At 50.0% G+C, this 26,753-nt stretch overlaps 2 protein-coding genes across 3 annotated transcripts in view; both read left to right on the top strand.

Moving 5' to 3' along the window:
• The first annotated feature begins 84 nt into the window (after window positions 1-84).
• KCNE3 (potassium voltage-gated channel subfamily E regulatory subunit 3) lies at window positions 85-1,808 on the top strand. The gene is made up of 2 exons (XM_032207923.1): window positions 85-225; window positions 1,275-1,808. The coding sequence occupies exon 2, from the start codon at window positions 1,288-1,290 to the stop codon at window positions 1,576-1,578; it is 291 nt and encodes a 96-aa protein (XP_032063814.1). The 5' UTR covers window positions 85-225; window positions 1,275-1,287; the 3' UTR covers window positions 1,579-1,808.
• Window positions 1,809-2,783: 975 nt separating this feature from the next.
• The window catches only part of PGM2L1 (phosphoglucomutase 2 like 1), a 39,566-nt gene continuing 15,596 nt past the window's right edge, over window positions 2,784-26,753 (top strand). Inside the window, exons 1-5 of one of the 2 annotated variants that reach the window (XM_032207922.1) lie at window positions 2,784-2,796; window positions 8,815-8,945; window positions 17,340-17,507; window positions 24,350-24,456; window positions 26,652-26,736. In XM_032207922.1, the coding sequence (XP_032063813.1) occupies window positions 8,847-8,945; window positions 17,340-17,507; window positions 24,350-24,456; window positions 26,652-26,736 (459 nt within the window). In that variant the 5' untranslated portion in view covers window positions 2,784-2,796; window positions 8,815-8,846. Of the gene's footprint in view, window positions 2,797-8,702; window positions 8,946-17,339; window positions 17,508-24,349; window positions 24,457-26,651; window positions 26,737-26,753 lie in introns of those variants that run through there. The other variant, XM_032207921.1, reaches the window with a different exon arrangement.

The following is a 26,753-nucleotide window of genomic DNA, read 5'->3' on the forward strand; positions in this document are numbered from 1 at the left end:
AAAACCGGCATCCGGGCTCGGAGAGGGGGGGGGGGGGACACCACGACGGGATCCTTGAGGGTTTGGGGACGAGTTGGTGGTGGCCCTATTGGGGCTGGGTGGCTTTGGGGCAGGTGGCTCTGCCCCGGGAAGGGGAGGAGGCTGCGGCACTCCCAGCCCGGCTGCCGGCCGCGATGCTCCAGTCCCGGCTCAGCCTGGCGGCCGTGCAGGCACCGAGAGCACCCGGTGAGTGCCAAAACCTCCCCACCCCCCCCTTAATTCCCACCCCTACACCTCCTATAATATAGGGACACCCTGGGGTGCACCCCGCTGTAGGGCTCTGTGGGGGAGAAATTTAATTTTTTGGCTGGAAATTCTCCAAATTTGGGCTTCTCCCTGATTTCCAGGTGTTTATAATGACAACGGGGTCCACGGGTGCCCCCCCCAAAGCCCCTTCCTCCTCCACCTCGCATTTGGGGGATCCTTTTATTTTTTTTTTTTTAGGGGGGAGGCAGCTGCCTGTGCACGGGGGTTTTGGGGTGGGCTGGAAAAGGGGTCCCATGTCCTGGGGGGGGGGGCTGGAGGGGGTCCAGGACCCAGTTTGTGTGTGGGGATGGAAATTTCGGGGAGTTTGGGGCAGCAACACCCCTTGGGATGGGTCCATGGGGGCGTGCAGGGATCTGTGCCCCCCTGGCTAGGGCTGCTTGGGGTGATTGGGGTGGGTGTGTGGCAGGATCAATCCCAAAGCTGTTTTTTTTTAGGGTGGGGGACCCCAGGCAAGTCCTGGCGGGGGCTGGGGGGGACCCCAGGACGTCCCTTGGGCACGAAGGTGACGCCAGCCCGGGGAGGTGTTTGGGGTCGGGACCGATTTCTGTAGGGGAAGTGCTTGGCGGGGGCTCGTCCGTCTGTCTGTCCGTCAGAGGATGTCCTACAGGCATCCGTGCACGTGCAGCGGGTGCTGAACCCAGCCTGCCTTCAAGTGGATTTGACGGAAAACATTAAATACCCTCCCTCAGATTTTTTTTGGGGTCGATGAAGGGAGCAGCACCGAATTAAAATAGTGTTAAATCCCAGGAGGGCACAGGGGGGGACCCGAGCTGGGTGCCCCCAGCTCCCGTGGGCGTCACCGGGGCTCTGCTAACGGGAACGGGGCTGGATTTGGGGTTTTCCTTCCTCCACCAAAACACCCCTCCTCCCCCTCTCCTTGCGCTCCAGGGACCGTTTCGGGGCTCACCCCTGGGTCCACCCCAAAGCTCCCGCACCGCGGGGGCTGACGGCACCCCCCTGTTGCTCAGGCAGGGCGAGGAGATGGAGGATGAGAACGGGACGGAGCCGTGGCACCGGAGCCTGCAGGTGATGCTGGATGCCTTGAACCAAACTCTACACGGGACCCTCCTGCGCCCCGCAGCCCCCCGCAACGCCAGCGCCCGCGGTGCCGGCGGCCGGGACGACAACGCCTACATGTACATCCTCTTCGTCATGACCCTTTTTGCCGCCACCGTGGGCAGCTTGATCCTGGGCTACACCCGGTCCCGCAAGGTGGACAAGCGCAGCGACCCCTACCACGTCTACATCAAGAACCGGGTCTCCATGATCTGACGCTTGCAAAGCCCCAAAATGGGTCAGGGGCCGGGATCCACGCGCCCGGCGCGACCCGCGGGCAGGTCCCGGTGCCGTGGAGCCATCCCTGCTGGGGACACCGTGGGGACGTGGGGACAACAGGGGCAGCTCCTTTCCCACCGTTCCCATGCCCTGCTGAATTTGGCACGGGCTGTCGAGGAGGAAAATTCGCCTCTTTTCTGCTCTTCACCCTCCAAAGCGTGCCGTGGGGTGCCAGGAGCTCGGTGACCGTGGGCTCGTGGGTGGGTTTTCCTGCTGCTAAAAGCTGTCGCTGCAAAAACGGTGGCGGGCCTTTGCTGGCGGGGAATTAAAGGAGGTGCCGGTTCCCGAGGGCTCGTGTCTGCTTCTTCTCCGAGCGTGGTGCCCCTCGAGGGCACGGCGGTGGCCAAAATGGCTTTGTGATGGGACTTGCGCCCCCGAGGGTCCGCCCGGGCTCTGGCCGATGATGCCGGCGCTTTTCCTGCTTCCTTCCTGCGGGGTGCTGCCGGCTGTAGCTTTGGCCTTTTGTACCTCGGCTCCCAAACGTGTTTTCCAAGGGGCAAACGGGAAGGGGACGGGCTTGGACCCTCCTGGGTTCCTCGGCTGCATCCCCGCTCTTCAAGCAGCCGGGTTTGGGGCTGGCCCACGGGGTGGCGAATGTCCCCGTCCTCCCAAACAGGCTGCTGCAAGGGTACGGGGTAGGGCAGCACCAGCCACCCAGCCCCGGCGCCCGGAGCGGCCCCTCGGACGTCTTAATCTGCTTATTAGGGCTTAATTACTGTCTAATTGGTCTGGCCTGTAGGGCACCTTCCTCCTGCACTCAAACACCGCCGCGGCGCCTGCGCCCGCGCCGCCAAACCACGGCGTTTCGGGGAGGGCTGGCAACCTTGGCACCCAGGAATTTGGGATTTCCCATGCCTTCAGCCCCGCTCCGGGCGTGAAACCCGCTGCAGGGGTTTTTGGGGTCCCTGGTGGGCTGCGTTTTGGGGTCGGTTGCCGTTCCTGGGCTGGGCACGCGGTGCAGGAAGGGTTTCAGGCGGAGCAAATGCCACTGCTGTCCCTGGGCACCAGGCAGGAGGGGGCTCGAGAGGCTCCGCGGGTGTTTGCCTTGTGGTTACGGCGTTGGGAAAGGCAAACAAACCCTTTATCTGCAAATAACTCCGGGGAAGCAGAGCGGGAGGGCACAGCCGGGATGAGATCCTCCTCCTCCTCCTCCTCCGGGTGGATTTGCGCTCTGGGTTTTCTCCACCTCCGCGGTGTTTACCCTCCCCTAAAACCCAGAGCACCTGCTGTGGGGTCCCCGGGATGGGACAGCCTGGTGGGCACCCCAAAACCCCCCAGGATGTGGCTTTCCCAATGAAGGGAAGACCCTACAAGGGGAAAAACCCTCCTGAAAGAGCAAGCTGCTCCAGAATTTGTCACCCTCCTGATTTCCCCTCTGCTGGTTCCTCCTCCTGTCCCCATAATTATATTAGGATCAGGGTCTGTGCAAGGCCAGGGGGTGCCCTGGGTGTCCCCACAAGCCACAGTCGGGCTGGGTGACAAGGTGCCAGTGCCACCTGGTGGCCTTTGCCTTGGGGGATGCTCGGGGACATGGGGAATACACTGGAAACCCCCAAATGGGTTTGCTTCAGCTGCCGGGGTTGGATTTGGGGGCTAATTAGGGGCTCGTGATTATGGGTGGTGCTTATGGGGTGGAACAGCACAGAGGGGCGCTCGCCCGGGCACAGAGCAGAGCTGGGGCAGCGCTGGCTTTGGGGAATCATTAAATTTTGGTAAATCACCAAATCAAACTGCAGATTGCAGCTGATTACATTAGGGTTTGCAGCCAGAAAGACGCAGGGCGCGTGTAAGGCCAATGTATTTGGTTGTTTGTTTATTTTATTTTAATTTTATTTTATTTTATTTATTTTTGAGACACCTGCAGCCATCTGCCCCGTCCTTGGGAAGGGCTGTGGGAACGTTACGTGCGTGGGAAGCTGGGGCTGACCCTGGTTTAAGGCAGCTTGGGGTGCGGTGATAGGGTTGTGGGCATCGTGTTGGGGAGAATTCGATGAGAATTGCACCAGGTTTAACAGGAGGGACCGACAGCGACGGGGTACGATGTCCTCCTACAAGGGGAAAAGGGTTTGGCCACAGCCAGCACTGCCCTACGGAGATTTCTGGTGGGTGGCGAGGTGGTTTTGGGGGAAATGAGGCTCCTGGACCCTTCCCTTGGTGTCCACAGCATCCATTTCCCCAAAATCACTGATTTTCGGGAGAAAATTAACCATACACCTGCAAAAACAAGCAAAATTCAACTAAGCTAGCTTCACATCCTTCGTGGCCCTGAATTTTTTATCACCCCGACGTGCTGGATGTCCATCCGTAGAGGTGGGAATCCAAGCGCTGGGCGCAGCTCCTGCTCTCACCCATCCCAAATAACCCATTTTACGGGTTTGTTTTTACAATTCCCCGATGGAAAACTCCAATTTCCCCCAGCAAAGCCACCCAGGAACACTTGGTTGCGCCGGGGTGAGTCCTGGCAGGACAATCTGCAGGCGCTGGTGATAAGCTGCCGTGAATTTATCACAAACCTGGCCATAAAACCAACCGTTTGGTCACGGGGCAGCTCAGTTCAGCTTGCCTACCGCACGGGTACCTGCAGGATCTGCACCAGGGGGTAAAAAAAAACAGCTTGGGTAAAAAAAACAATACAGCTTTTCTTAATAAAGCTCGAGGCAGCATTTATTCATATGGACAGTTGGGAAATCCCAGCTGGGATCTGGTTTTCTCCCCTTACAGGAAGTTTTTCATACAGATTCACTCAATTCCATGCCATTTATGCCCTCGTTTGGGATTAATCAAAGGGATAAATTGGGGTGAAAAGCTTGACACGGTCCTGTCATGCTCTCCCACCAGAGGAGACGGGCCCGGCACATCTTTTCCACAGATGGATGTGGCTGAACCATTCGGCGGAGCACGCGTGTGGGCTATTAATACCTAGCGGGGAGGATTAAAAATAACCAGGTCTGGTTGGGAAAGGACAGGCTTTGATATACGAGGGGGCTGGCGTCTGAATCCGGCCTCCCTGGGGTGCTGAGAGGTGAGAGCTGAGCGGGCAGGAGGTGCCCAAATTTCCCCCACGCTCGCCGCGGCTTTCCCACCTCCTTCACCGGAGTCTATAAAATGCTCTTTTATCAGATCGGGCGAGAATTTAGGGTGGGGAGAGGCGACGGGCCTGAATTTCTTTGTGTTTGCTGTGGGCAGAACCGGACCTGTCGTGGGTTTTCTGCACCCAGCTGCCCGGTACAAAACGTGGCACACCCAGGGGGGGCTTTGGCAGGGGCTGTCACCCCAGGATCCAGCCCTGCTGTTGGGCTGAGAGCAGAGGTTTTCCGGCAGCTCTGATTATTTTCGGGTTATTTAGGGCATTTAAGCCTTCAGCAAACCAAAGAGGATGTTGTCCGTGCTGGGGGGTGCAGGATCAGACCCCGCCAGGGCTCCCACCGTGAAGCACCAAGCCGTGGAGAGCTTCCCAGCCTCGGTGGTTCCTGCTGTGTCCTTCCCTTCTGCCAGCCTGCGCTTCTTCAGGACAAAGCCTTCAGCTGCTTGGACCCCAGATCAGGTTAAATATGGCATTTGGGGCCACAGAGGCACGTCCCCACAGAGGCATGTCCCCACACAGCACCCTATCGACTGGCAGGGGTGTTATCGCTGCCCGGGGTTTAGGGTTGCGCTGCCTGCCTGGCGTTATGGTGCTCCGAGCGAGGCAAATGAAAGGATGGGAGTTGCTGCATTATCACCAGGTAACCCAAGAGGCACAGGCTGTTCAGGATCCATAAATAATAAAACAAAAGCCGTGCCACGGAGCAAGGGCATGCGGAGTGCCTGCCGAGCGAGCTGGAAGGACGCGCTGGGTTCATCCCGCGTGACTCGTCTCACTGCAGGAACCAGGGGGCAGAAAAAACAGCCCAGAATCGCAGAATATCATTGGAAGGAGCCGTGGGCCCTTCGGAGGCTTATTTGGAATAAATTACGTGCGGCAAAATTGCCATGGAAACACCGCACCTTCTGGGTTCAGCCCCGAGGCTCTCCGGCGCGGGGCTGGGCAGCTCTGGGTAACCAACAGAGCTAATCCGGGTTGTTGTGGGTGAGGATTTGCTCTGCGGTGCCAGGTCACTGAGGATGCTCACACGACCGTACAGACGGTTTTTCTTTCTGCTTTGCAGTGACATCAGCGTGCGCTCGGCCATTCTTCTGCTGAAAAAGCAAGGAGCGCGTTGGTAGGAGCGAAATATGCGCAGCATTGTTCGGGGGAACGCTACTGAGACGCTGCGAGCCCAGCCCTGACGGGTGCATTTAACCACCTTTACCCCTGCAGTGCGTAAATTTAAACCCCAAACAGGAGCTGTGTGCTATTAGCAAGTCTCTTTTAACTTGCATTATTTCGTCTATGTTAAAAGACGACTCTCGTTTTGGGGGCACGGGCTGCAGTTATGCTACGTGGGGGCACTCTGGGTGTCAGAGCAGCACGGGGAGCAGCGCCTTTCCCTTAAAACACACACACAGAGCTGCACATAGGCACACGTAGATGTGCGTTTTGGCTAGGATGAAGTCATTCCCTCCAGCTGAGCCCCACCACGGTCCCCGTGGCGCTGGCAGCTCCCAGCACAGGAGATCCTGCAGAGAAGTTTCAGCCCCTCTGTGCTGTGGTTATTTCCAAGAAAGAAATAACACGCACACAGATTCTTATCTTCTATGAGGCTGCCTTATCTTTCTTCAGGGAAATAATCACGGAGGATCCCCAATAGCTGAAGGACTGATCATTCTCCTAATTAAGCAACAGCGATGAAGGTCAAATCCTGCTTTTAATTGTGGCCGGGAAGCTGAGCACTGATAACGTGGGGTGTGGGCACGGCTGTCACTGTCTTGTGTGAAACTATTTTATGAGATTCAGGGTGCCATATAAAGAAACAGCCTGCTTGCTCTGATGGCAGAAGACTACTTACTCTTCAGAATAATTTAAAGCTCTCATTAAGAGCATAAGGAAAAAAAAAATGTAGCTACGAATGGAAGCATTTGAAATATGAAGTTTAATTTTAAGAGTCTCTCTTACTGCCTTTCCAAAGAGCTACAGAGTTCTTGTAAGAAACATTCCTGCTTGGCAGGCTTTAGAGAGGCATTTAACATAGGCATTGTCCTTTTTTTGGGGAAAATGAAGTTTTTATAGACTGGAGCTTCTGTTGTGCTGGGCCTTTCCTCGAAAATAAAATACGAAGGAGCAGAAAAGAGCAGCAAAGATACGAAGAGAAGAAGCTGTGCCTCGTGTCGACTCTCGTGCACATTCCCTGAGGGAGCCACCCTCGTCGGCTATTCTGAGATCTGGAAAAATGTCCTGGCTTCTGGCTGCTTGGGCCACTGCTTTAACTGGGCTCAGGATTACACCAGAGCTGCTAAGGCTGCCACCTCTTTATGAGGAGATATGCAGAGAGAGAGGAAAGGGAAAAATGAGAAGGGGAGAGGAAATAACATGAAGGAGTAGGTGGTATCGGGTACATAAGCCTGCAGGGTGATGCCGAAGCTGATGGGAAGCACGGTGCTGTGCAGTTTGTGCTCAGGTTGGGCTGGCAGGGTTCTCTCTGTCTCATCGTGTGGCAGCTCTGGTTGCAGGGCCCTTTCCTACTGCCCCACGGGCTGCCTCCTTTCTCCGAGCATCAGTACCAACAGATGGATTCCCCTCATCCCCCCAGAGAAGAGCTATCTCGCCCGCTGACTGTTGGATTCATCTGTTAGGTGTGATTTCCTCGCTCCACCTTCTTCTCCTTCTACACCGTAAACAGCCGTAGGACAGCCCTTCAGTGATAACAGGCCGATTTATTTCTGTCTTTACCTCTTCTGCTGCCTACCAGCAGCCCCGTGCAACAGTTTATAGGTTCACCCCCTTGTACCAAGCCAGCCCTCTGGACCAGAGGATTTGTTTGTGTCTGCAGCCAGGAACCAGCTCCCTTCAAGACACACTTGACAGCTTCAAAGGGGAGGGATGTTAAAAACGATTTCTAAGCTTTTATTAGAGATTGTTCCCTTGTATAGCTTACAAGAGCTATGTTGAGCAGCTTCAATACCCCACGCTGCATCCCTGCATCTCTCCATCCCTCCATTGCATCCTCCTCTCCCATCAAGCTCATTCAACCTCCCCAGGGGCCTGTGCTGCTCCCAGCCGTGAAGCCCTGTTGTTTCACACCTCCCTTCTCTTCCAGCATCCCTTGGGCAGCGATCCTATTCCCCTACGGACCCCAAAAACCTCACAGCGCAGTCCCATCACCCTGCGGACCCCAAAGCCTCGCGTCAGGGCCTGCGATCGCTATGGCAACCTCAGCAGAGCTGCTGGGGATGGCAGCAGGGCTGAGCACACAGGGGGACAACCCAGTTACGACTGGGGCTGACTGGGATGGGGTGAGGGTTGTTATTTCCCTCCTCACATCAATTTAACTGCTGCTGGAGCCTGTCGGAGAACACCCCAAAACCACGGGCTCATTGCCCAAGGGCGGACTGATGCCATTTTCCTTCCAGAGGCAGAAAAGCGAGAAGCTTGGAAGCTGGCTTGGGGCTGACAGGGGCACAATTAAGGAAATTTTTTAGGTTTTTAGGTTTTTGCTCGCGCACATCACCCTGACGGATAGCGCGCCCCTTCAGTGGGGCAGCACGGGATATCCTAAATACACACACACACATTTATTTACTTTATTTGTAAGTGAAATTTATTATTATTCATTTATTATTATTTATTTTTATTTATTTATTTTTATTTATTTATTTGTATATAAGTGGAAACAAGGAACACCCAAGGAGCCTCCTCAGCCCCCGAGGCCCCAGCGCCGTGTGACGGCTGGAGGCGAGGCCGGGCCCCTCAGCGGGCCCGCTGCCCCCCTAAGGCACAAGGCGGCACGCCGCAAGGCCTGCCGGGACTTGTAGTTCTCTGCCTGACAACAACCAATCCACTTTGCTGCGCGTCTTGCCCGGACCGGACTACACTTCCCGACAGGAAGCTGGCGGGCGGGACCGCATTTCCCCGCCCCTCCAGCGGCAATCCCGGGCTTTGATTGGCGGGCGGGCGGTGCGGGGGCGGGGCCTCGCTGTGGAGAAGCAGCGGTGCGGGCGGCGCTGAGGGGAGCGGGCGGCGGCTGCGGCCCCTCGGGTCCCTGCGGAGCCCTCCCGGCGATGCCCGGTGCCGCGGAGTGAAGCCGCTGCCTCCTTCTCCTCCTTCTTCTTCCCCATTTTCACCCGAGATGGGCGACGTGAACTCCAACGTGCCCCTGACGGCCGCCCGCAGCACCGGGGACGCGCAGCTGGACCGGGCGGTGTGGCAGTGGCTGAGCTGGGACAAGGTGCGGGGACCGGGACCGGGATGGGGCCCCTGAGGGCTGCTGAGGGTCACTGAGGGCCGGGGGCACGATGCTGGCAGCCCCCCTGCACCCCCTACCCGAGCCGAGGCACCCCCTGCCCGGCGGTGTGAGGTGCCCCCGGAGCCGGCGTTTTGACCGTTTTCGCCTTTATTTCCCCCAAAATATCCTCGTTCTAACCCCCCTCGGGGGTTACGGGGGGCTGAGAGCCCACCTGGCGGGCTGCAGGCTGTGTTAGCGCAGTGCTAATTCCCCTGAGGGATCGTCTCGCTAATAATGCCTTTTTTTGGGGTTATTTTCCCCAAACCGCTGCCGAGAGGCTTATTATTTTTTGCTTCTTTACCAAAACGTCACGGGCTGGGCTTAAAAACATCGCCTGGGGGTGGGGAGGGACCCAAACACCCCCACAGGCTGCTGCACCTCCCTGCTGGTGGCTTCCTTGTGGTCCTGCCCCAGCCAGCTGTGTGCTAGGGGGGATATTTTGGGGCCATTTGCCTCCTTTTTTGTCAAGCTAACGCTCACCAAATGCCCGTGGAAGTGCCTGGGAGCAGCGAGGAGTGCAGGTAGGTGACAATATCTGTGGTGCCACACCTGGTAAGCCAGGCCGAGCTCTAACACCGAGGGGTTTGGGAGCCTGACTTTCCTTTGGTTACCCTGCTAAAAGGCTCTTAAACAGCTCAGTGTGTGCTGATCCCAAACGGGTGTGATCTAGGAGGGTTTACACCTTTTAAACCTTAGGCTACCAGGGGAAAAAATAGTGCTGATTAAGCCCAGCACTAGTGAAATAATAATATTTCTACAAACCTGAAATTAGCCAGGCAAATAGCAGCTGAAGAGGCACCTGTTCACCCCCAGCTTCTCTAGGTGACAATCGTGACACTTCCTCCGGGGCTTGAACTTGATAATTAGAGAGGTTTTGAAGGAGCCCCGTGAATTTTGGGGCTCCAGAGCAGCCGGAGGAGGGCTGCAGCAGCAGCAGGAGGAGGCTGGGCACGGGCAGTGCGGCGGCACCCGATGTAAACAAAGGAGGGGACACGGAGGGAAAGCTGCAAGGAGAAGCTCCTCGTCACATCGCAGGCACAGGAGACGAGGTCTCCAGAGGCTGGCTGTTATCAAACAACAAACCTTGTTATCAAACAAGGGCTCTGTCTCACCCCCGGGGACTTTCACTGCCTCCGATCAAAGCAAAACGCCTGTGCTATTTTTTCCCCCCCTCGCTGTATTTAGCTGTGGGGAGCTTTTGTCCTCGAGCTTGATTGAAATTTCCTCGCTGTAATTAATTCGAGCCGTGCCTCGCTGTCGTCCCCTTTGGTTTGGGTGTACGTGCTCACCTCCTCTAAAACGAACTGTGATTAAGGCTGGGCTGTGGGTGGGAGAAAACTGCCTGCGTGACGATCGTTTTGCTTTTCTCCTGTCTCACCACTGCTGGGCATCTTCCTTAACGCTGCTGGCGACTGGCTCGGAGGAGCCTCCCTAATTAAATCTCCCTGCTCTCCCCTTGATTGCTGCCTTTACGTTCTGCTCCGAGACACCAGGCACACGCTTTTGTTCCCAGGGCTTACGAGTGAGGGCTGAACAATTAGTCTTTGTTTTCTATTTTCTCCCTTTAATCTCTCTTCATTCACTCTCCGACTTTGTTATTGTCTTTCCATAACTGTCTCGAGTCTCCTAAAGGCATCTGAATTGTATAGAAAGCTGTGTCAGAGCTGTTGTCTCCAAGAAAACCGCTTCTGTTTAGAGCAGTTCGGGAAATTGGACCTTGTCTGTAGTAATTCCCTCATCTCAGGAGGCTTTAAAGTGGTCAGGATACGACACGGAGAGCAGCACAGAAATGAGGTGTGCTCAGTGCTGGAGCTGAACGCTTGTCGTGCACAGCAGAGGAAGCTTTCAGGGGCTTTTTTGGAGTGCTCCTGACTGCTGCCACTTAATTTTTGCAGCTTTTGCGATGTTTGAGGAGGAAATGGACTTGGTAATTACAGACCGGTGACCTGCTCCTGTCGTTCAACTCACCGGTTTTATTTTTTTACAAAGCCTTTACTGCGAATTTCCAGGAATGAAATTGCAGAGAATAAAGCCTAGGAGGTGGCCATGGATGAAAAGAGAAGCTCTCCAAAAATAACTTGCATTCATTGCAAGCTCAAACATTAAGACCTGTAGGATTTTATGAGCTATTGGGACAGCTGATTCAGGGTAGATGGGTTTTGTGCCAGCACATTAATCGGGGCGCTTTGGGATGAAGGTGAGAGCTCCCCTTCAGCAGCAGTGGGTTATATTGTGCATGGAAATCTTTGTTTGGGTAGTGCCCTTTGTAACAAACCCCTGACTTATGGTTAGCCCCGAGGTCAGGCAGGTGGACTTGATGATCTTTGCAGGCCCCTTCCAACTGAACTGTTCTAATATGTTTAGACTCACAGGAAAGATGTGTAAAAGAGCACTTCTGTAAGTATTTTTGGTTTTATTTTGGGCCAGCACATGAGGTGACTTCCCTGCTGGGCTGTGCAGCTGGCTCCTGGGGCTGCCTGCCTCTAAAAGAGGCTAAAAGGGAAGGACAACAGCAGACCCTGTTCCCTGCCCCCTTTTTAGCTTTGGCCTGCTGCTTGCTGCCGAGGTTGGTGGGTTTGAAGGCCAAACGCTGGAAGAAAGCTGCTCGTGGAGCTGACTGAAGGTGATGTTTCGAATCTTGGTGAATTCCCAATTAAATAAAATTAAAGGCATGCCCAGAAGGTGACCCTGCCTCTGCTGACAGGCTGGGGACGGCTCGGCGTGACCTGCAGGACTTGTGGCTTGTGAAATTCAGCGGGGAAAATCCTGGCTGGGTGGCCGTGGATGGCTTTCGATCCGCTCCGCAGCCTCTCACCCTGTGGTGTTCCCCAGGGCTCGCTTCTGGGGCCTGTTTTATTTAGGATTTTTGTCAATGGCATCGACGAGGGGATCGAACGTGCCCTCAGTGGGCTCACAGATGGCACCGAGCTGGGCGGGAGCGTCGATGTGCTCGAGGGTGGGAAGGCTTTGTGGGCTCAGGGACGTGGTTTAGCAGTGGGCTTGTGTTTGGTGGGTGGCTGGATTTTATTATCTGAAGGGTCTTTGAGGTTCTCAAGCTGTCTGTGGCCTGCTACCCTCCTCCAGCACTATTTGTGCTGGGTAGCACTTGTCTGAGCTCACGGAATCATTTACCTTGGGGAAAAAAAACCTTCAAGGTCATCAGTCCCAAAATCAGCCTGGCCTCCTGAGTCCTGTCACCAAACCAAGGAACACTTTGAACGTGCTGCTCCCTTCCCTGGGGCCTCTTTGCTTTTGGTAGCAGGATTTAGGATTTAGAAGGAGGATGCGAGTGTACCCCACTGCGCTGGCACAGGCTATCCTGAGCATCAGCCTCTCTACTGTCACCTGACTGATTTTTATTTATTTTTTGGTCAAAATGGCTGGCTAGAAAACAAACATTTCTTGCTGAAGGAGGAAAAAATGAGAGCCTCAAATTTTTGAAGGGAAATTGTAAATGAAAACTTGCTGCAGGTGCTGCTGCTGGCCTTCAGTTATGTCTGCACGGTGATCGGCTATGCCACAGGCAGTGCAGCATCTGCTGGGCAGGAGATCCTACAAAGATGTACTCCAGTGGGTTTGGGTCTAAGGGACCGACCCTGATTTTGTTTAAAAAAAAGCTTAAACTTGATGGAAAACCAGAGACTGGCAGGCAGAGCTCGGTGCGCTTCGTTTGTGGCTGTCAGCTTTCTGAATGTGAAGCAAATCTGACTTCTCTCTTTTTTTTTTTTTATCCCTGTTTCCAGGCAAAAAGTGCCTGCAACACCAAGATTGCTCGGAGGGAGAGCTGTGAACTGCAGCTCTGCTGGCAGGACCTTCGCCTTGAGATCTGACCCTGGCAGCAAACATTTATTTACGTGGTGGGGAGTGAAACGATCAGTGGGAAATACTCTGTGCCCTCGCACCTTAATTCTGCAGTTGTTTCAGCTTGTGTCCCTCTGAGCTACACCACGAGGGTGCCGTTCCCTTTCAGTAGGCAGTTGTGCCATACAGAACCGAAAATAAAGGAGCATAATGTTGAATTCTGCAGAAAATATGCTTTTTTTTTAGTAAAACTCCCAGCCTTTCTTAAACGTGACGTTGCAGAGCGTTGACTGCTGTGGGGTTTGACCCCAAAGTTCTGTCGTACGTCGGATTCAGGCAGAAAATGTTTTTTGGGAAGCTGTTGAAGCTGTACCTCATGTCCCTAACAGGATCATCTCCTTCCCTCTTAAAATCCACCGCAGCCGCTTGGCCCCGCGGGACTCGCGGTGGAGGTTATGTGAAATATTTGGGTTTGAAATCCTGACCGAGCTCCTGACAGCCCCCTTCTCTTCAGTTTTGCCTGCTGCTAACGCAAAACCTGTGAGAACGAGATAATTCCCTGGGTTTCCTTGGTACTCTGCTTGAGATGGGGATAAGAAAACAGTGCCTGGCTCTGGTGGCTCTTCATTTCCCACGTATCAAATTGCAAGGCTCCGAGCCGCTTGCTGATTAAGAGCTCTTCACAAATTTACATCTTGGTGGGGGCTTAGCGCATCTGAGGGCGCTCACGCCGCGGTTTTGGCTGCTGTGGCTGAGGGCAGAGCTGCTGTTGGGGGGCAGGAGCAGCAGGGAGGTGGCACTCAGCAGGGAGAAGCTGTGCTCGGGGAGGGGGGAGCCCTTCAAACTGGCACCGGGATGGGCTGGGAGCTGTTGCTGTTTCTCCTGCCTGTCCTCTTCGCCCCTCCGTGGCAGGGCAGCCCTGAGAAATACAGGGCTGGAAGGACCAAACGGGGAGAAAGAGAGGAAAAAAAGACGCCAAAAAGGGTAAGAGCCACGCTCAGAAACCCAGCTGTAGCCCTGTCACCAGCCTGAGGTTCCTCTTGCCTTCCCTGCCCCTCTTTTGGTGCATTTTCAGCCTCTTCCCTGCAGGGCCCTCCCGGCTGCTCTCCCCTTATCTGCAGCCTCCTTGTGCCACCTTATCGGGTGCTGCGGGGTCCTGAGCACCTGCCCTGTGCCCCTGGCGTGTCCAAAAAGCTGCGGAGGCTTTGGAGATGAATTCAAGGCTTAGGCTTGTGTGAAACAGCGTAGCTGATTCCTGCTTCAAAGGCTTCCAGCGGTCTGGTGGTGGTGTTGTGGGATTTGGTTTGTTGTTTTTAAAGGATATTTAGGAAAATCCGAGTGCAGGACTTGCTAATTGTGAAGGAACTTCCCCAGGGCTCTGCGCTGGGACTGACGGAGCTCACTGACACCGATCCAGGCAGCAGTTAAGAGGGGGCACTTCAGGGGCTGAGTTTGTGTTTCTGAGCTCATTGAACTGGGTGCCAACACGGTGCTGCTGCCCTGCTTGGCTTCCAAAGCTCAGGAAAACCTTTAAGCAGTTTCAGGTCCTCTCATGAAAGCTTTAGGATTGTTTTTTTTTTTTTTTTTTTATCTTTAGCTTGTATCTTTCCCTCCCCTTCCTTTTCTTTTCCAGTTGCAGGGAATTTTAGCTCCCCGGTGTTGGGATGCTATTTTGGCTGACTCCTTTTTGTTCCCTTGGGAATCGATAAGGCAGAAAAAAAAGCAGTTCATCTATTTGTAACAGAAACAGTGGTGGTGTGGCTTCAAGGAAAGCCTTGCCCCAGCCTCGCAGAGCTCAGGGCCACGAAACGGGTGGTGTGGTACGTGTTGTTCTCCTCCTGCAGGTGAGCAATAGGGTGTATCCTAAAAAAAAAGCTACCAAGGATGCTCAATAACCTTATTTTAAGGCAGAACCGTGCGTTGAGTTCTGGTGGCGTGAAACGGGGCTTTCAGGCCCTCTTGCCTCAAACTCTTTCCGCGTTAGTCATTTGTTTTCTGGCTGCCTGCCTCCGAGCAGCTAAAAGAGGCTTTCATTTCGGGGATCTCGTAGTTGTGCCCCATTGTTTTTTGGTTTATTTTGGGGCCTGACTTAGCAGTGCTGTGAGTAACGGCTCGCTCTGGTTGCGGAGCCCTCCGAGAGCCCTGACAGCAGTGGCTTGCCCTTTATTTTAAGGCACAAAACCCTTAAAAATCTAATTTAAGCTCACGTCTCTCGTTTTGCTAGGATTCAAGTCGAGCAGTGGAAATAGTTTGGTGTTTTTGTACCAGCTTTACAGGAGCTTTTCTTCCCCGGAGGAGGCGGTGTGGGTGACTCCAGCAGGCTTTTCCCAGCGCTTCCAAACCCTCCCGAGGATCTTTTCTCCGTGCAGAGCAAGTTCCCCAGCGCTGCTGAGGCAGGGCGGGAGCCGTCGCTGGCTGACCTCTGTTTTAAATGTCAGGGGTGTCTCACCCTCGCCTTCCAGATTCCGTTTGCCTTCTTTAACCCTTGTGTGGGGCTCTGCTCGAAGCAGGAGGTTTTGGAGAAGGTTTTGTGCAGCCGGAGCTGCCCTGTGCTATGGTTGTCACAGGAGCTGTTGTTTTATGCTCTGCACTGATCGCTCTGCCTGGGCTCTGTCCTCAGCAAGCCTGCACGAGGTTGCAATGTGCTTACTGGGTGCCAGGAGACAGGACTGAGGTTCTTGATGACCAAAGGAATTCACAGAGCCCTCAAAATCCCCAGTTATTAAATACTTGTGCTTATTTATCCACTGCTTCAAGACAGCAGCCGATGGGTGAGCTGCTTCCACCAGGAATCAACGTGTAAAAGGATGCACCAGCAGGTACATCGAGTAAAAGGACTGGCACCACTACTCTTCTCTCCTTATTCTCTTTGTCCCAGAGGACTTTCTCCTCTCCCTACACATGCCCAGGGAGCTGGGATTCGTGTTGCTGTGACTGTTTAATCCTCACGATCATAAATAATTAATATTAAAGTTTCCCTCCTTGTCCCCCTAGCCTCGGTGTTAGCTGAGGGTGCAGGTTAACCACAAAAAAAAAGGAAAGAGTTTGTTTGTGTGCACTTTGTACCTTTGGGAGCTGGTAGCTGTGATAATGCGAGGGCAGAACAGATCTGTAGGGACAGAGGGAGATCTCAACAAGGAGCAGGTTGTATCCTGCCCTGCCCTGTGATGTCCTGGGTGCTGCACGTGGCTGACTTCAAAGCGTTTGTAGGGTTGTAGGGTTGGAGCTTTCCCTTCTGTGCAGGCCTGAAGGTAAATATTTGAAGGCAGCCTTTTGGAGAAATATCTGATCGCTCCCTCAGCTGGACTCTGAGCGGTAGGAAATGATCTCTTTATACATGAAGGAAACAAAAGCTGTCCTTCTTCGTAAAGGCAATAAATGTCGAACAATGAGTAGGTGTCAGATCAGAAGAATTGCTTCCTACTGGTTTATTTGGCCAACCTCTTTCCTTCTCAAGTGCCCATCCCTTGTAGTCTTGGGTTTTAGATGCTGAAGGCACTGGATGACAACTTTCCTGGTGTCCAGTCCTGACTTGGGTGGTGTTTATACCCTTTTGTTGGTACAAGAAGCACTCTTTGCAGGTCAGGAACTCCCCCCATAGGAAATAAATCTCCCTGTTATCTAACATGAAAAAAGGTTACTTCTCACTGATAGGACTGCTGCTTTGGGGAGTAGAATTGGTTTTTCTTCGGAAAGATGCCAGCTCTTAAACCCAGTGAGTTCCCTGCGTAGTGGCTGTATCACGTACTGTGTGTTAAATGTGTTTGTTTTTTTTCTGAGCTTTTCAGTAATTGTAGAAGTTTTGAAGTTGCTTTAACTCTATGTATTTAACTGACAAAATCCAGAGCTTCCTAAATAAACTTGAAAAATGAAGTTTGTGGAGTAGCTACAGTGGCTGTTACAGCGATGCACGGGGCATTTACCTTCTGGTGGAGCAGCATTCATCCTTCCTCAGCCCCACTGAATATGACTGGGCTTTTCTGGCAGGACAAATGCACAACTTCTGCAAGAATTTGTGACAAATGGAGGCTTTCACTCTCTCCTGCCCACCTCACTAAATGTTAATGTAATTGAGAAGAGAAGCTCTGTTGTGGAAGACAAGCTTTATTTTACAGTGTCAGCTTTATTCTGCTGGGCTTGTTTGCAGACCTTTCCCGCAGGTGGGGAGGAAGGAAAGAGGGCTTTGAAATTAAGATTTCTGTCTGCCTTCCAGCAGCACGGATTGCGAGTTAACTTGTGCTACCTGCCTTGGAAAAACATGCTCTAAAGCCTGTGCCCATCACTTAGGGGCTTGACGTAGCTGGAAGGTGTGTGGGTAACTGAACATCAGCACACCGATGGCTGCATGCTTCGTAAACAAGGATGAAACAGGAAAAAATGTGATGGAAATGAGAGTTACAAGGTCAGCTAGTTCATGTAGATGGAGATTTTTATAGGGTAGGAAGGACTTGTCTAAGAATTCATTAAAAACAAAACGTGTATGGTTTCAGTCCTGATTTTGAGTGCTAAACAAAGACCTTGAATCTTCTTTTGCAGAACCAAAAAACAAAAGAGCAGATCGAGAACTTGTTACAGAATGGGAAGCACAAGGAGTTACGGGATCGTCTCTGCTGCAGGCTGACCTTTGGGACTGCCGGGCTCCGCTCTGCCATGGGAGCTGGTTTCTGCTACATCAATGACCTAACGGTGATCCAGTCAACGCAGGTACGTGGGGAAATTCAGTACCAGAGAACTGAGCAAGCTCACAGGAAGCTTTTGGGTCGGGGAATGTTGCCCTGAAACACAAGCTGGAGGCGAAACACAGCAGCCATAGTGATAGCGTGGAATGTTTTAGGGCTGGAAGGAAATAAAATAGTTGGAACAGGTTTAACTGGACATCCTAGTAGGCAGAGCGTAATCGCTCCGGCTGGAATTTGGCCAGTAGCTAAAGTCTGTTACGCTGCTCTGAAGGTGGAAATCATTGGCTGTCGTAAGAACCTTCAGTATTCTGCAAAAAATACCCCAGCACACAAAAAAACAACCTCAAAGCATAACCACCCCCAACCAAACAACCCTTTTCTTCTATTTTTAGCCGAATTTGTGATTAAGTATGCAAAAGCAACAGGCTTTGCTAGAGAAATGAGTGAGAAGTAGGATGAAAAAGCAAATGTAGGCTGACTGAAGAACATCTGTGGTGTATGTTGCTTCTGGGATAACCTTCCCTTAGCAGTGGTTGGGAGTGTTACTCACAGTGGGCTCAAGTAGTTGTAGGGGAGAATGGTGGTGAAGTGCACCTGCATTCCTGCAGCTCCTGGAAAACTTTAAAATGGAGAAGTAGGAAATTAATTTGAATCAGAGAATGAACTGGACCTCAAATTGCGAATCTTACGTTACATACTGCTTCAAGGAAGTTGATGTTTCATGGTTTATCTATGATTTAGTACTTACATGTTTGGGTTAGATTTATTGCTATAGAATTACTTGCTAAGAAAACATTGTAAAAAAACAGGTGTTGGTCTTCCAAAGTTTGGAGCAGAGCGTGTTGGGGTGGATTTCCTGATATGAATGTCAGGGACAGGGAGATCTTGGAACTTGACTGCCACGTTGATAGGTGTGTAGTGGGTTCAAGGAATGCAGTGCTGTTGGAAAGGGTCTCATAGGATGTATATTTGCATGTATGTGGAGTAAAGATTTGGCCATGGAGGCTTTAGTCCTAATTTCCTGTTCCTCTGCTATAGATTAGGCTGTGTGATGGTGCTGGGAGTATGTTTAGAAGGGGCGCAGAAGCTGTTGGGTGGAGTTGAGCTGCCTAGAGGCTGCCGTGGATGATAGGAGTGCTGTGTGGTGGTCAGGACTGGTGGCAGGCTCCTCACTGCTAATGCATCTTGTCCTTGAACCGATTTTTAGGTTGTTCTGACTAGCAAAAGTGCACATGTACAACTTCTAGACTTGTTCCTTCAACGTCTTACACCATTTTCTTCTATGTTGATTTTGGTCTCGCATGTCAGAAGAGGGATGGAAAATGATCAGCCTCCTCGTTTCCATCCCCGCTTCTCTTTCAAGCAATGTTCGAGTTATGTTATTTATCCAAATATCAACCTATTGATTAGTGTAAGGTGTAACCATCTCTGCCGTTCCTTGCTGCCCTGTTTTGTCCAAGAACAGATTAAATATTTTCCCAAAGAACTTGTTCCCCTGTTGTCTGTCTCCTGGAAGGAACAGCTGATGCCTTAGTTATTGATCAAAAGAGCTGTGCTCCTTTCTGGATTGCTGTCTCAGAGTGACTTTGTACTTAAATGTACTGATTGTACAGTACCAGGACCATTCTCAGCTGAAGTGTTCCTCTGAAAAGTTATTCCTCCAAACAGGTAGTGAAATATTTAATCTTCACAACTGAGCTACGTAAATTAATTGAGAATACATTTCAAATTGATCTGCCATCGTGCTGATCTCAAGCTTGTGTAAGACAAGTCTGAACACTGGTCCGTATTTCCTTTCCTTATGAAAATATAAAATACAAAAAGGTTTGGACTGTGTGTATTAAATATACTTAAAGGCAGGGACAGCTAAGACATTTACTCTTGAGTATTGAACGTGAAATGAACTGATGCGTTTGTCACCATTTGTTGTTCTCAGAACACCAATAACAAGCTTCTGTTATGAGAAGCCTGCTGAAACTTGTCTGCTTTGACTACTTTTTGCAAATGGTGCTTCAGCTTTAAGATAAAAGGTATTTTAATACCTGATTTACAAAGGGTTACTAAATTCTGTCATTGTAATACCGTGTACTTAAACTTTTTAAAGTATTCCTCTCTTTGCAAGCTAATTCTCAGAAACACCCTCAGCAGACACGACTGAAACCACTTTGTCTGTTGGCTCAGGGCAAAGTAAAAGCATTTAGAGCTCGGAACAGCTTGGGCTTGCTTAAACATACTGCTGATGTCCCACTTGTCCAGCTGGAGCCCAAACTTTTGTAGGGAAAACAAATTCTAATGGCTCATCATATGGGCTTGTAAAAGCAGAGAAGTAGCGTCTTGGAGCTTATCTGTAGGGCTCGGAGCCTGGCCTTATCTCTGATCGTTTTTCCTTTTTCAGTTTCATTTTTTTCAGTTTCGTTTTAGGCTTAGAAAGCTTGCTTTAGGTCTCTGAGCTCAAAATAGGATACGTCTGAGGATGGTGCTTCCTTCAGGTCTGGCCTCCTGGGTGCCCAAGTGGTGAGCTGTAAGTGCTGGAACGGGACGAGCAGAGCTGTATGGTGGGAATGAGCTGAAGAGATGACGAAAACAGTAGCTCAAAACCTAATAACATGCTGTCAGGGATGAAAACGTTAAGACTACTTAAGCTGTTTAAACAATCCCCTTTATTTGAAGCAGGGTAAACACCTAGATAGTGCAGAGGAAGTTAATAAAAGTCACCTTACCTCTTGGCCGGCGCAGTGTGTTGGATTTGGAGTCAGTCATGCTCCAGGCGCCTGAGGATTGCATGCTGCCTTTGTGTTTTGAGCCTCGTGAAAGCGTGACTGAGCTCAGGTCGGCTGGCTCGTGCACGTTGTTGGCAGAAAGTGGAAAGTTTTTGTTTTGGTCAGCGGGGAGTCTCTTGGTGAGTTCAGTTTCAGGAGCCTTACGCATTTCTGAAGCTAAAGAACTGGCCAGTAGTCACTTGCTCTCTCTGCTCAGCTTCTATTTATGGTTTTTTATCAAAGCCGCATATCGAATTTAAAAAAAAACATCCTGAGAATCAGATGAAAACTTATTTCTGGAGTAAATTTCACTGCGTTTTATCCGTTCATTTGAGTACTTCCAGTGGTCTTGTTCCAGAAGCTGCTGGATTGACAGAGGTTTGCTGAACCTCACCTGAAACGGGCAGCCCTGTCTCTCTAAATCTGCCCTGACGTGCTACAGGCTGTTCAAAAGAGACCTCGGTGTGCAATTCATTTATGATTTCACTTACTGATTCTATCGGTATCATCAAAATTCAGCTACAGAAGGGCACAGATATCCAGGAGTTTCTTTCGACTCTTCTGAAGGTCGTTGGTACGTAACTTGTGCAGAAAGCCTACATTTTTCCTGCTCAAATATTGTGACCAATTGCGTTTATTAGTCACTCTCGCTGACCTCTAGAGGGACAAAAATAGTGTCACCTTTGCATCATTGTTCTGAGTTTCCTCCTGCTGTGTAAGAAAAAAGCTAAATATAGGAGGTGAAAGACTTAAATAGCAGACTTCATAAAGCTGTTACTATCTCTTGAATCATCAACCAAAGTTTTTTTTCCTTCCTGTTCTTGATACCATCGCTTTTCCCTCACTTTTCCTGATCAAAGAGAATTGGACAAGCAAGAGGATTGCTTAAAGCATGGCAGCGGAAGCAGACCGGACCCATATTGATAAAAGGGAATCGCCTGAACTGTGTAGCTGGGGAAATATTTGCGATATTTCAGTGCATCCAAAGAGAATTTTTCAGGTCTGCAGGGAAGGTTATACATTCCTATGCTGATGCTTGCTAATGAGTTATTAATTATCAGCAGGTGTGTAACGGCAAGGTGTTGACTCGGATGTCTTTAATTTGGCAGCAGCTACTCAGAAATCCCAGGAGGAGTTAGATGAGGACGCCATCAAAACCTGAGTCTTGTAAAAAGGAGAGAGAAGCTCTTTAAATTGGGATTTTTTTAATGAAAGGGCTTATCCCGAGAGGTGTTGGATTTATTGATTGTCTTGGAGGAAGGGAGAATCAGACCTGGAAGAAAATAGGTGTGAATTTGGGTAAAGAGCAAGAGTTTCCAGCAGGACAGCTGATTGCCCAGTATAACAACTGGTAAGGAGCCACAGCGTGCTGGGAGGTACGGGGAGGTGGGCTCTCATTTGTGATTGCTGGTGTTGTGGTCAAAGGGGACTCCCATAAAGCCCTCGTGTCGCTCTTAGAATTCTTGGTGTCATTGATCTCTGTCAAAACTGTCTTAAAAAAAGCTGGTTTAAGGGGTTGTTCTAGGAAATATTCAGCCTCACCCCCTGAGAGGGGTGTTATTGAGATTGCCAGTGGCACCAGGAGCTACCAGAAATGTTCCAGCAGAAATAGCTGGCTTGAGGCACGGGGGAGAAAGAGCAGAAGGTCTAACCTCTAAGAGATCAATAGAGGCCCTTGCTCTGCGATAAAAATAAATCAGCTTCTCTGTTTGAGGATTGAGGGATATACAGCGGGGAGACAAGCAGCGGTGCTGGCATTAGGGGCTGCTGTGTACTCGAAAAGCAAATACATTTATGGTGGTTGTCACTTGGAAGGAGAAATTTGGTGTGTGGGGTCCTAGAACTGCCAGCAGAGAAGGTTCAGGGGTGCAGGAGGGAGAGGGAAAGCTGCTGGGGGGGTAAGTATGAAACAGAAATGCTTTGAAATGGTTTTATATCTGTAAAGAGTGCTTTGTAGCATGATGCCTCTCCCGTGCGTAGAAGAGTAGTGGTTGTTCTGTCGGAGCTTACCTTGAAGGAGAAGTTTCCATGGCCTCTTTGCTTCCTGTTCCTGACCAGCACCGCTTTGTCCAACGTGCTGCTGCTTCGTTTGTAAATCCTGGCTTCGTTGTGCAACTTCCTGGTGCTTGAGGAACTAGTTCAGAATAAACCCTGCGGCGTGCCCTGACCTCAAGCTAGATTCCGCTAGCCTGCACGAGGGTATCTCGGTCAGAAACCTGCCATTCATCTCCCTAAATGTTACTCAATCTGCTCACGTTGTGAACAAGCTTTTCCCATTCCTCTGTCTCATATCTGCTTACAACTGGGAGTGAAAGTTCCTGAAGTTATCGGGGCAGTGCAGACGTGTTTGTGGATCAACACATCGGCCTGCTGTGAAGGTGACTTCAGCTGGTGACCGTGCCATCAGCCAGCTTCTGGCTCCAGTGGCATGCCAAGAATTGATCCAAGTGTTTCTCTCTCTCCGTTAATCCCTTTATAGTAACACTGCAGCTGTGGCTGAAATGGTTCTCTGAAGAGAAACCTGTGCTCCTTGCTGCAAATTCATTCATCTTTTTATTTAAAAAGTTCAGCCAAGCCGAGTTTCACAGGTAGGAGTCTGGCTTTCCCATCAAGAGCTTGCTCCGTGGTGATAAGGAGTCAGATCCAGGTAAGGACGTAGCAAAGAAATGCACTTTGCAGTGGGGAAAAATCCTTTTGAGTCTAGCTTGACATCTCCCCTTTCTCCCCCATGCAGAGGGAGTTTGTCCTGGTAAGAGGTAGCTCTGTCAAGATAAGCTTGGCCAAGATACGCTCACGGCGATGTGTTTGTTTTAGTGAACTGTAATGGTTGTAATGAGCTGTAGCACACGGCAATTCTCGCAGATAACCAGTGATAGGAGCAGAGGGAACGGCCTCGAGTTGTGCCAGGGGAGGCTCAGGTTGGCAATGAGGAGACATTTCTGCTCAGCAAGAGCGGTCAGGCCTTGGGACGGGTTGCCCAGGGAGGTGGGGGAGTCCCCGTCCCTGGGGGTGTTCAAGGAGAGGTTGGACGTGGTGCTTGGGGACAGGGCTTGGTGGGGACATTGGTGGTAGGGGGTGGGTGGAGCAGGTGATCCTGGAGGGCTTCTCCAACCCCAATGATTCTATGAAACTTCTGCTGACAACACGGTTTCCGTCTTGTCTAAAGCTGCTGCTCCATCCTTGTTTCTGTGGTGGAGATTCAAGGTGGGAAGGGAATGAATGTGAAGGCCCCGTGGAAGGTGAAGCTGGAACGCTGCAACAAACTATTTCAGAGAGCACCCCAACCTTTTTTTTGAGAAGGAGCTGCTGGCTGAGAGGCTGTTTGCTTTCCTCCTGTGTCTGTTTCAGGGCATATTTTTCCTCACCACCAATTTTAAAAACTTGAAAAATCTTTAACACCCTCAGGTTAAAACAAACCAACTTGCTTCCTTCATCTCTTCCCCGTTCTTCTCCCCACACTGGGGTCTTCTCTGATGTCTTGCCATTGGAAATGTTCTGCTGTGATGTACAGGAGACAAGACAGCTTGTATTTGTGCTGCACTATCCGTATATAAATGGGTGACTTTAATCTAGTGGAGCAGGTCAGAAGCCAAAAACTTCCTTTTGAAACCGTGGGTAAGGATGAAACAGCAGTTTAATGCAAATTTAGATCATGCACTCTAGAATCAGCGCTGGAAGATGTGTGACTTGTGTTGTGAACAAAAGGATAAAGGCAAGCACTGACTAACGCTGTCCTTGTGTTGTCTGAGGGGATGGATTTTCAAAAATTGGATTTTTTTTCTACCGGGTCTTTAAAAAGATAGTTTGGTTCCCGAAAAAAAAAAAAAAGCCATGCTGCAGAGTGAAAACAAGCGTTTGCTGCTTGAGGATTTTACTGGCTATTTCTGAGGTTTGGTCACTTACTGTGCTACTTTTATTTCCCACAACTGTTTGGTTGCTTTCTTTGTGTGAACACTTTTTTGGGGGGTTAGAAATGTGCTGCTTTGGTGACCTCAGTGTTTGCTGAGGCATGTTCTGACTACTGACAAAACATATGTGAAAAATCATCTTTAACATTTGTGTACACTACACTGGAGCTAATCCCTCCCTTCTTTTTTTCTCTTTTCAGGGGATCTACAAGTATCTGGAGAGGAGTTTCTCAGACTTTAAGCAGAGAGGCTTTGTTGTTGGATATGACACACGAGGTCAGGTGACCAGCAACTGCAGCAGTAAGAAGTATGAGTATTGATTACATTTGCAAGACTAGAAATTAAATTGTGGCTTTGAATGCGTTCCCTTCTATCAGAACGTTTTAATGTGGTGAACTGTGCACACTTCCCCTCCCCTAAATAGTAAATAGTAAGGAAGAGAGGCATGGACTAAAGCCTTTGTAATACCACTTGCTGTGCACGTGTGGGATGTCAGGCTAGTCACCTCACCAAAGAATTTACAGCCTAAATGCACAAGAACATTAGGCAGATGTTAAGAAGTTGCTAAGCCTGGAGAGAAATTTAAATGTGAAGGTAAATTCAGAGTACTAACACCTCTAGCTTGAAGTCACTAAATGTTAATGCACTGTTGTTAAAATTGTCTTTCACTTTACACATCTGATTGAAACGTGCTTGGGGGAGAAGAGTTCTGCCTTCAGCCTACTGTAACCCTCTATTTTGATGCCCTTCTGCTGCTCTGTAATCTCAATATTTCCACCCTGGGACTATCTTACACGGGATGATTAAATATAAACTTCTCGTGATGTCAAATTGAGCCCTTTGCAGGGAAAGGGGAGGGATGGTGCCTAAAAACTGCTTTCTAAATTTGATGAGGAATCGTAGTTCCTTGTCATTAGGGCAACAAAGCTTGTAATGGCGTGGTTTATGAAAGAAAACAATGCTGTAGTTAATTATTATTTAGTTATAGTTTATTATTGTAGTTCACGTGGCTATTATGGTTAATTGTTTTAACTATTATTTCTGTCCACATTTAACGTTGTAGGAATGTAAAAGTTCTTGATATTACAGGGCACAGAAACTAGTGACTCTTCAAAGAAGCAACCATCTTTTAAGAGCTTTTATGTTTCCATGAAGCCTGCATCTCCACACCTTTCTGTCTGACATGGAGATCATGGAGATGTGCAGCACATTATCCTCCAGGCATTGGCATTAGGGTTTTGAATTTACCCCTTACATTATATTTGCAAGGCTGTTTCCCAATTTGCCTGTGTTGTACACAATTTAAAAATGTGGAAGAGTTAGGAAAACATCCCTTTTCAGCCGCACACAGCTTGGAATTTGGATTTGGTGGCAGCACAGTCTTAATGGTTCATGTGTCAAAGGAGCAAATCAATTCTCAATTATGCTGCCTTTGTCCCCTTGAACTGTCTCATAGTTCCAATCATTCTAAAATCAAATTAAGCCTCCCCAAAAAGGTGTTTTCAGCCCAATCAACACGCTCATCTGGCTCTGTGTGAGCAGTAGCACACCTTCCTTTGCATCAGTTCCAGCGTGGAGGGGGATGGCAGGAGTTCTGATGGTATCTTGTAATTAAACTGATGGACTTTATTGTGTTACAGGAGCAAAAGTTCAGGGGCTTGAACTTCACACTTAGCTCTCAAACTCCTAAGTGATATCAGGTTATTATCAGTGGAATTCTGAGTACAGAATTCTTAAACAGACTTGCAATATACCCCTCATGGGAAGATAAGCAAGTGTTAGTGCTTGTTTATTAAAATAAGTGAGCAAAGAAAACATTTTATTTAACTTCTCATTGGATTTGACTCAGAGCAGGACTTCCCACTGTTAATTGTTGAGCTGTGTGTACCTGCCTTGAAAAGAACAGCTTCATATCAAACTCTGCTTCGTAAAAGAGAATGAGTTTCCCTGCTTTTTGAAGTGAAAAGTTTAGTATAAAGGCAAAGCTTAAAAACACGGTTACTTTCTAACTTTCTAGAGTTAAAAGCACGCTGGTTTGCAGAATTATGTTTTAGGAATATATCTAGTTTCAGGAAATAACCTGAAACTGCTGAACAAGCTTTACTGGGTGGGTTCCTGAGTTCCTTTCTTCAGAATTTGCTGTTGCTGACATTTGGCACTTTGGTATTTCTGGGAGATTGGTTCAGTGCTTGAATTAAGGAAAAGTCACTCCTCCAGCAGGCTCTGTATTTTTTTTGGAGGGGATATAAATGTTTTATTTACATCGTTGACAGGGGTGCCTGGCACTCTTCAGGCAATAAATAAAAGTGCTTTCTTGCTTTCTACAACCTGAAAGCTGCACAACATTGATTGTACAAACTGTAGGATGCAGCTATTTATATAAGCAAAGGACAAACAGAGGGATTTAAGAAACAAATGGAATGAAAAATACAATAATGCCCTGTAGCTATTGGTTGTCATGGGGACTTGGGTTGGCTGACTGTCTTATTTTTGTGTTGGTAGACTTGCAAAGCTCACTGCAGCTGTCCTACTGGCTAAAGATGTACCTGTCTACTTCTTCTCAACGTACGTCCCTACGCCTTTCGTGGTGAGTCATCTCCTTCG

This window comes from Aythya fuligula, chromosome 1 (assembly GCF_009819795.1).
Source record: "Aythya fuligula isolate bAytFul2 chromosome 1, bAytFul2.pri, whole genome shotgun sequence".
NCBI classification, from domain to species: domain Eukaryota; kingdom Metazoa; phylum Chordata; class Aves; order Anseriformes; family Anatidae; genus Aythya; species Aythya fuligula.